Consider the following 10,010-nt stretch of genomic DNA (forward strand, 5'->3'; position numbering starts at 1 on the left):
GGGCAGGGGGAGAGGGAGAAGCAGACTCTCTGATGAGCAGGGAGCCCGATGCGGGACTCCATCACAGGACCTTGGGACCACGACCTGAGCTGAAGGCAGACACTTAACCAACTGAGCCACCCACGTGCCCCCAAAGCCCACTTTTAGTATGATCCTTTAAGAGAAAGACAAATCTGGAGGCAAAATATCTTGTAAAATGACAATTCACATTCAAATGATGTGCCCCATCATTCCTCTCGAGTACTTCTTGCTTTGGGGGCATAAAAAGATTTTCTGGGCTGATCTTTGACTTTCTCTGTCCCAGCCCTGGAATCAGCCATTTATCCAAAGAGCCCTGGTTCCTTTAGAGGAAAATAATCTTTAGAAGCCAAGATGTGCTTGTTGCCATCGGGGAAGAACTAATCCCAGGCATTATGGTGAAATGATTATAGCCACTACCAAATATAGATCTCGGGAGACAATTCATGAATTCTGAGTATGGGTCAGTCTTCTGCTTCCTTTTCAATTACCTCAATATTGAAGACCCCGCCATGGTCCCTCCCCCCATCTCGTGTGGCACCTGCTGACTCCTCAGGGAGCAGTAAGTCTGGCGGAGGACCTCAATTTCACAGTGATGTCAATTTATGAAATGCTAAATGAGACCACTGCCAAGAAATGCTTGCTCACCCTCTTTCAGCAGCAGGGGAATCTCCCTTCCCTTCTCTGGGTGAAGCTGAAGAAAGGATTCATAAATGAAGTCCAATCCTTCTCACCAACCCCAGCCCACACCTCCCAGCAATTGAACTTGAAAAAAAACCTGGTTAAAACCACTTCCTATATTTGACAGTAGAGAGGGCTAGGCACAATTTCCTGACTGAACAAAGCAGCCTAATACTTAAAGAGAGCAACTCCAGACTGTTACAGAGACTAGAGGGACCACAGCAAGGTTGACACCCTGAACAGGCTGATATCCTTTCATCTCCCATCCTCCCAGCATGATGTAAATAAGAGGCTGATAGGAAATTCGGCCTTCTGCAAAGAAACACCTTCTCTTTGCTGCCCTCAGCTGATCCCACGTGCCAGGAAGATGGAGCCAAGCTTGCTGATGTGGGGAATCTCTACACTCATCACAGTATCTGGCTACATGACAGGTAAGAGGTCACGGGTGCCCTCAGAATCTTGGGAAGGCTAATGGATATTACCTCTTCCCAGCACAGAATCAGGGGGAGGGCACCTAAGTACAAAATGCGGACAAAGGGGTTGAATCTCGGGGTCTACCCCTTGTCCATGACCCACCAGGGCCCCATGTCATGCTTCAGTCATCCTTGATCTATAAACAGAGCTTGAAATGGTGGGATCTTCTGCCACTCTGTCTTTGTTACCTCTGGGGTGAATAGAGTGGCATGATATTTGAATGTTAACAGGATACTAATGAGCAGATTCCTCAAGAAATGTTCTCTTATATTCCAATGGATTCAGTTTTTCACTGCACCAACCAGCTGTAAGATAACACTAAAAATCTACTAGGAATCTCTCTAAGACCAGGGTAATGTCCTGAGATGCTAGTAACCGATATAGGAAACATCGGGATAATTTAAGTTTTGCTTCAAGGATGTATATGCTGTTTTTTACTGCCTCAGGAAATAATGCCTAGGATTTTCCTTACATGTGCAATGTTATAGAAATTTTAGAAAGCGTAAGAGTACTCACTTTCAGAACTCTACTTTTTCTTATATTTTCATGTGTATATATGCATGTATACATATGTGTGTGTGTGTGTATACACACACACACATATGCAAATTTTGGATTTCATTCATCCTTTCAAATGGGTTTTGTCAAAGATCTTTTTTTTTTAACAAATAAGAAACCACTAACTTCTACCTCAAACCACCTTTCCTAATTGAGTGTGAATTTTCTAATAACTTCTTCCCTTGCTTACCAGGAAGACAGATAAGATATCAAAGTCTACAATTTCATAGCCTTAATTTCTAGATGAATAATAATGCTAACTGGCCATAGAAAGATGTGTTAAGTGAAACATGTTGTTGCATATAAGGCGCCTTTTTGCTTACTTGGTGAAGTAACTAGGTTATGTTGAGCTGTGAACTGACCCAGGGGTAGGAATTTCTTCACTATGGAGTTGAAGAAGGCATAATTTCTGGAAGGCTTATAAGAAGATTTCTGTTTCAGCACAATCTTTGCGAAGTGGGAGGACAGTCCAAGTTAAAACCGAAAAGCCTTTACAATATCTCTGGGAAACACATTTCAAGTAAACTTGTGTCATTGCTAGCTACTGGTGACTTATCTGAAGATATGAATGGTCTTGGTGGCAGCGTGGCAAGTGGGAGTATTACGAGGACTTTTCCATTCACTCAGGTCTCCAAAAATCTATTCAATACCTCTTAGTCCCCATCTCAACACTGTAGGAAATATGAAAATGAACAAGACATAGTCTCAATCCTTGAGAGACTTAAAACTTAGTAAGGGAGAGAAAGGCATGGGTATCATAACAGTACTACAGATTAGAATTTGATGGGATCTATGTGAGCAGGACTAACAGAGAAGCTTCATGAGAGTAGCATGCAAAAAGAGCACTGAGAGACTAGTAAGTTTCCCCCAAGTGGACATTCCAGATAGAAAGGCCCCTATGAGCAAAGACACAGCAGAGGATGAGGGAAGAGCAAGTGGTCTGCTGTGGCCCCCAACACTGGATGGGCATGTGGGGACGTTGGGGATCAAGTCTGAAAAGATAGGATGGGGTCAAATGAATGATCCAAGGCCTTAGATAGCAAGTTAAAAACTTTAACCTCATTTGGTAGTCAGTGAATGACTACTAGAAAATAAAAATGGCCATGACCATTAAAGAGTACCTTCTATGTGCCAGACATGTAAGTCTTATTTTCATCTTCATAACCGCTTCACAGTGTGGATGTCACAAACTCACTGGATGAAGGACCCAAAACTCAGAAGTCACACAGACAGGAACAGAGTTGACGTTCAAACCCAGGGCTCCCTGACTTATGCTCTTTCCATTCATTGCAGACACCTCTGTGGAGGTGACTCTGGCATAGAGTGGAGGGAGATCAGGTGCACAGAGAGAAGTTGTGAGGCCCCTAAAATTTTAAGTCCAGTCAAGAGGCAAATGAGGACCTGGTGGCCAAAGAGAGTGAAGTGGGTTGAGTTTCTGGGATTAACATATGGTTTAGGAACCACCCCAGGATAAGAAAGAATCTCATCTCAGACCTTTTCCTCCAAGAGAAGGAACCCAGTCTTAAAATAAACAAGACTTTTTATTCCTCAGGGGGGAGAGGTCTCTAATGAAATCAAACAGACTGTCAACAGATGCAATTTCTAGCTGATTCATAAGGCAGATTTTCATTCTGAAAATTTCCAAAGCCACCAGTTAAAATTGTGATGGGTTGCAGAGGATGTATTAGTCAACTTGGGTGTTTTTAGTCTCTATATTACTGGGTCCTGGGATGTGGTTAAAAAGAGAATCCTGATGTTACCAACATGGCACGTTAGTGAAGGCACCTTTCTCAGAATTGTGGAAATTCTGAAAGTTTATCTATGCTTTGATCATCTTTCTTTCATTCTAGGAATTCTGTGATCAAATCTTCATCCCCTAGATTAAAAAAAGAAAGAATGAAAGAAAGAAAGAAAGAAAGAAAGAAAGAAAGAAAGAAAGAAAGAAAGAAAGAAAGAGAAACCCAAAGCATGGAAACCCATTAAGATGATATTTTTGTCTAATTATCCCTTCTTGTAAAGACTACTGCCCACACTGGAATTTCCCATCTTCAGGTTTGTCATTAAAACCCAAAATGTTTAACTCTCCACATTTAATCATTCAATTTCTTTAGATCCCGAAGTGTTGCTACCATAGTTAACTTTGATCATCTTCAAGATATACCTTGGAGAGACAGGGCTTTGGTAAGCTTAGGGAATACCTCATAGATCAGTTGCTACTTTCTTTAAAACAGCATGTTTTAAATAGGCAGTGCTGTATATCACTGTACATACGCTCCATTTTAGATTTGAACAAACCAAGGCACATAAAAAAGTGATTTCACTCATGGTCAGTTAGAGGTGCTAGTACAGAACTATTGTTGACCCCTACAACTCTACCACTTGATCCCACTCATCTCAAAGAGAAGTATTCTTAGATTTCTTTGGCTAAGTCTTGAGCATTCTGGATACTTCTCTGCTATGTCTTGTGGAAGTCATTCCTGTAATAGAGTCACCCTTGAGTCAGGCTATCCCTCAACATGGTGGCCATTCAAGTGAATTTCCTTGCTCCCCTCATTGCCCAGAGGCCAGTAGAAACTTCAAAAATTAAGAGTTCCCTTAGAAAGTAGGGTCTGTCACCTGAGGTCAGTGAAGAGAAGAATTAGGAGAAAACTGAACTTTGAAAGTGGGCCAAGGCACCTCCTAACAAACATTGTTGGAGGATGGAAGATAAGACATGTGAAGAGCATGCCTTTTGACAAATTGCTCTCCCTCCCTGGGCCTCGGTTTCTCTCTGTAAAATGAGAAGGTTGATAGAGATGATTTTGAGACTTGTTTTGTCAAAAATTCTGAAAAGAAAGAAAATAAGGTCTGCTTAAAAGGCATTTTCAAGCTGGGGTATTTTCAGATGAAAAAGTTTCCAGACTGAAGACATATACACAGGGTCTGGGTTAAAGAGACATTTAAGTGGCGGAGTACCAAAGCCCAACATCTCATTGCAGGTTATTTCCAACTCTTGAAAGGTACTCCACTGCACTCAGACATGACCCACTGCTTCCGTACATGCTGCAGTTGTAAGCATGAAGGGCAAAACACCACTGAGGGCTGCTGAGGTGTTCTGCTGCTTGTTTGCTTCCTCAGGGAATCTTCGTCTTCAAACAATTTCCTTGTTCCTCACAGAAGAGGTCCTACACGAGTGGGAACCTGTTTCTCTACTCTTTATTGCTGGCCATTTCCTGTGAGAAAAGGAAAGGTCTTCCTTCAATTGATTGCTTCAAAAGTTATAAGCCCTCCATCCCTGAAAATGTTCAAATAGAGGCTGTCTGGCCACTTCTGGGGGATGCCATCAAGGGGTGCCCATGCTGGATGGGAAGAGGGACAGGGTGGCCTTCTGGCCTCTTTCCAACCATCCACGTTGGTTCTCCTCTGCCTCCTTCCAATATGTTTTACTTCCCCTTCTAGAAAATGAAATTAAGGATATGTGATTTTCACATTTTTCAAATCCAAGATCACACACGAGTGCAGATTTTTGGCTCTAGGAGAGAAAGCACAGTCCACTGTCTGCCCCCCGCCCCAAACTCTGACAGTGGCGAGAAACAGAAAAGGAAGATGACTGAGACTGGGCAAGGGGAAGCCTCTGAAAAGGTAAAACTTGAACCATAGGTTTGTGTTCAGCAAACTTCCAGTTAGCCAGACATTCGGAGTAAAAAGTTCCTCCACCCCTTTCCTCTCCACAAAGTCAAGGGCTCCCTTTCTCTGGAAGTGGTTGAGCGAAGCCTCAATGAGGGGTTGTCAAACATGGGTGGAGAGATTTCCCAGACCAGGCAGGAGGCTGAAGTGAGAGCCTCTGATCCCTTTGGACTTAGAATCTGTGACTGCTTCTCTCCAGGCTGACAGTCTGTGGCCCATCGCGGGGGCCCTCAAAAGCTCTCGGAGGGGGTCTCTAAACTTCCTGAGATCCTCGTCTCTTGTTCAGCTCTTCATCTAGGCAGGTATCAGGTGAGGAAAGCTCAAAGACCCTTAAATACCTTCCTCTTCTCCTGTCTTCCTAATAATTTCTTCGGGAAGTTCTTCTTTGGTGGAGTCAGCCAATGCCCCAGGTAGCATCAAGGGGAAAAAAAAAAAAAGCCCAGAGAACCTCATTGCATAAAGATCAACTCATCTGTCACTCTTATACACAGAACCTGAACATCTCAACAGGGAGAACAATGTGATAGCAAGAATCCATCTAGCTTTTTGGTTCTTAATCTTTTTTGAGTGGTGAGTCCTTGAGAAAATTTGATGAGCTCTAACTGTCTCCTCAGAAAAATGTACACAGACACAAAATCTGGAGTATAATTCTCTGGGTTGTAGCCTCCCTGTAAACCAGGGTCACCCAGTAAGACCTCTGAACTGTTCTTTACCATCTTAACACTCATAGTCATGAACAGAGAGAATGAGACACAGAAAGTTACCCTCCCTGGGAAGAGATCTGTAGTTGGCTTGGCAAAGGCAACTTAAGAGGCATGGTTGTACCTAGGGAGGACAGCAAGAAAATGACAAACCAAAAACACCAGGCAAGCAAGGAAAGTGGAGAACCAGGACTAGAATCCCGGCCTCTTAAATTCCAGCCTAATATTCCTGCATGTCTTTTTTTTTTTTTTTAAGATTTTATTTATTTATTTGAGAGAGAATGAGATAGAGAGAGAGCATGAGAGGGGGGAGGGTCAGAGGGAGAAGCAGACTCCCTGCTGAGCAGGGACCCCGATGCGGGACTCGATCCCGGGACTCCAGGATCATGACCTGAGCCGAAGGCAGTCGCTTAACCAACTGAGCCACCCAGGCGCCCTCCTGCATGTCTTTACATGGACTCTCAGTGATACACATCCATCCATCCATCTGCACGTTAGCCTCACCAATATGAAAGAGAGGGTGGTCCTTGCCCTCAAGCTGCTCATGGGGATGAAACATCTGCTGAGCAGTTCCTTTTAGAAGACAGCTGAAGGAGAGCCAACAGTGTCTGCCGATGAGTCAATGCCCATCGCTGAACCCCCACCAGGCTTTCAAATAAGTCACCCACTTAGGGGCAAACAATAATGCGGTCATCTCTAGGTATTTTAGGTATTTTCCTCTCTACAATTACTCAGATAGTTTTTGGCTATTTGACGTATTTTATGGTTCCTCTCGGATTTGCATCCATCAATAAGAGAACACAAGTCTCACTGGGAAATGTATTTACAGCAGTGGTTCCCAGTGTGTATCTGGGATGCTTTAACAAATGATATCCAAGCCCCACCCAAGACCAGTTAAGACCAGTTAGGGTAGACTCTCTGGGGATGAGAACTGGACATAACAATATTTTTTTTCTAAGTTCCTTAAGAGATTTTAGGACACAGTTAGGATTGAAATCCACAGAACGATGACTCTCATGGTTGGTCTGATTCCATTATTTCATTTCTATTCACTGAGAATAGGTGCCTTAACGCAGTACTTCCCAAAATTTAATGTATTTACAAATCACCAGGGAATACTGTTATGTAGCAGATTCTGATTCAGGATCTCTGGGGTGGGGATTGAGATTCTGTTTTTAAACAGGCTCCCGTATGAGGCCCATGTTGTTGGTGCATGGACCCCATTTTGAGTAGCAAGGCTACCATGTGAGAGAGGAAACACACATTGTCTACCCACACAGAACTTGTAACTAAAATGGGAAAACCAATTTGGGAAAGACACAAGATCAAATACCACAATGTAGTACATGGCAAAGTCCACGCATGCCCTAGCGATCCGAATGGGGGGGTAATACGCTTCCTGGAGAGTCTGGAAAGGCTTCTCAGCGAACATGGTCCTAGGACATAATGACTATCAGGACATGGGGTGGAGGATAGTATTTTCTAATGATTTTGGCTAAAGTTGTATACATGGATCATGCTTTGTGAGTAATAGACTGAAAACTGAGGAGTTTCTGAAGGCAATGAAATAGATGGCCCATATTTCATGTATAAACCAAAGCTTTTGTGTGTGTGCTGAGCAAAATGAGACTCAAGTGACTGGTTGTTCTCTGAGGAAAACATACTTTTGCTCAGACAAAAAGCACCTGAGTCCTCCCCTCATTTTCATCCTCTAGGTGTCTACACATGTCAATGGTGTCTGGTGGATTTCTTTCACATGGTGAATCATTGGATGGGCATCACCAGTACCATATGACACCCCTGATAACAGTCCGGAAGTCTGGGGTCTAATTCCCCTACATCCAAATTTTGCCCCTGACCTGGCTGCAGCTAGGCTAGATTCTAGGAGCTTCCCTCCTGACAACCCATCCTTATGCCCCCATGCACCCAATCCTTGGGGCTTTTGATCAGCAACTCAATTCCGTGCCAGATATCCTGCAAACAGGACCATTTCAGACAGTAGAAAACTCTAAGGCACCAAAGTGTGGGTGGCGACCTCACTGGGAAGATGAAGGGAAGGAGTTAGGTGCCGATCAGAGCTCTGTGCCTCTAAGCAGGCCTGCGCCAGGGTGGGAGGCGGGAGGCAGATTAGTCAGACGTGCTTTTCGGGCTTGTTTTCTCTCCAAGTTTCCCACCTGTCTCTTGCCATATGCAGTGAGAAAGTAAGCTGGTGCCGGGAGACTAGGAGCAATTGAGTGCATTTTCCCAAAAGCAGAAGAAAGAGCAGTAGGTTTCTAAAGAATAAAAAGGAAGCTCTAAAGAGGCAATTGGTTCCTTTCCCCTGAAGAGCAGAGAGAATCGCCCCATCTCCAGTAAGCCCAGCCGCCTATGGCGGGAGAGAAATAGGTGAGCGAAACCGTAAGCTGGGAACAGGGAACAGAGGGCCACTGAAGGCAAGCCAGCCCATGAACCCTCATACCAATGCTTGCTGCCTGCTTGCAGGCTGATTTGCTTTCAGCCTTGTTCCGAGAAACTTTTTCAACAGGAATCATAATGACAAGCGCTAATATTCATGGCCTGTATGCACTCCTTCAGGTATAATGGGAAGGCAGAGTGTCACTTCAGTTAATGCTCAAAATCAGGTAGGCCCCCTTATTCTCCCCATTTTACACCTGGTACATTGAGGCTCACAGAGGTTAAGTTGCCCAGCGTAATACAGCTAGGGAACAGCTAGGATTTGAGACTGAATTTTTTACTATTCTTCTAAACTGCTGCTAAGGTCATAAATTCATGTGCAGTATTAATAAGGAAGTTGAAATACGTGTCTCTGAGGTATGTCCTGCCCCTCCTGTGGTTGTATAAATCCCCGTGTCTGTGCTCCCCAAAACCAAACCCCGATGCCGCGAAGCTGCCCCTGCATCTGCTCAAGGGCCCGAATTGACCTCTCAAGTCTCATCGCTTCCTTGGAGTCTTAAGTTCTCTGAATCCTGCTGTTCCCCTCCCGTGTTCTTTCCACCACCACCCCCTGCCCCCTGCCCCTAAGAGCAGCTTCGAGTGCTTTTCTCGCTTTTGACTCTACTTCAAAGAAAGCGCTTCAGTGGAGCCGAGTCTGCCCCAGCCGCCCACAAAACAAGAGGAAATTCTGAGCACCTTCAGGCATGAGTCAACCCCACCATGTTCAGGAATCTCTGCCCACAGCATCCCCCACTCTTCTCTGCTTGGGCCCGAAATAGATACCTTCTCGAGAAGCCTCACTGCTTTTGGTCTTCTCAGCAATAAAAAAACAAGGCGAGGGTAAGGTGTATGCCCCCAAGGCGTGATAGTGGGAGTTTTCTCGGCTGTGGAGTTTTTCAGAGTTTAGCAAACATTGCCGCCAAGGTACAGTGGATAGACGGGTGGAAGAGGGAAGGGGTAGGGTGGCTGGGGCCAGCCTCGTCTGTGGCAGGGCTTTTAGTTACATGTTCATTCCTTCATGTATTAATCATTCGGCGAGTCATTATGGAGCAACTACTGTGGGTCAGACACAGGGTTAGAGATGAATGTGGCAGCCCGGTTCCTGGGCCTCCGGGAACTCCTCACCCAGCAGGAGAGAAATAGCTTGCAGAGATAATTACAACACACGGTAAGGCCTAAGATCTAAGTGTGAAGGAAGAGCGGGTGGGCCACAGACGTTCCTTCTTCTTGCGAGCTGGGTCACGAACCGCCTCCCGTTTACACGAACAGGAAGGAGCGCTGAGAGCATTGTGTTGTCATTATTAATTACTAAAATTATTACAACCAAACACCACGGATGTCGAATTACACTACTATTCGAATCATACAGACAAAGGATTTGCAGACGCTCTCTTTTGCTCAAGAAAGTCCTTACAGACAGAGGATTTGCAGACGCTCTCTTTCGCTCAAGAAACTCCTTACAGACAGAGGATTTGCAGA

At 44.6% G+C, this 10,010-nt stretch overlaps 1 protein-coding gene across 1 annotated transcript in view; it reads left to right on the plus strand.

Moving 5' to 3' along the window:
• Window positions 1-802: 802 nt before the first annotated feature.
• IL2RA (interleukin 2 receptor subunit alpha) overlaps window positions 803-10,010 on the plus strand; it is a 51,099-nt gene continuing 41,891 nt past the window's right edge. Inside the window, exon 1 of the mRNA XM_035021713.1 lies at window positions 803-1,130. Within this exon, the coding sequence (XP_034877604.1) occupies window positions 1,067-1,130 (64 nt within the window). The 5' untranslated portion in view covers window positions 803-1,066. The remainder of the gene's footprint in view (window positions 1,131-10,010) is intronic.

Source organism: Mirounga leonina, unplaced genomic scaffold, assembly GCF_011800145.1.
Source record: "Mirounga leonina isolate KUSES-001 unplaced genomic scaffold, KU_Mleo_1.0 Mir_175, whole genome shotgun sequence".
Classification (NCBI taxonomy): Eukaryota; Metazoa; Chordata; class Mammalia; order Carnivora; family Phocidae; genus Mirounga; species Mirounga leonina.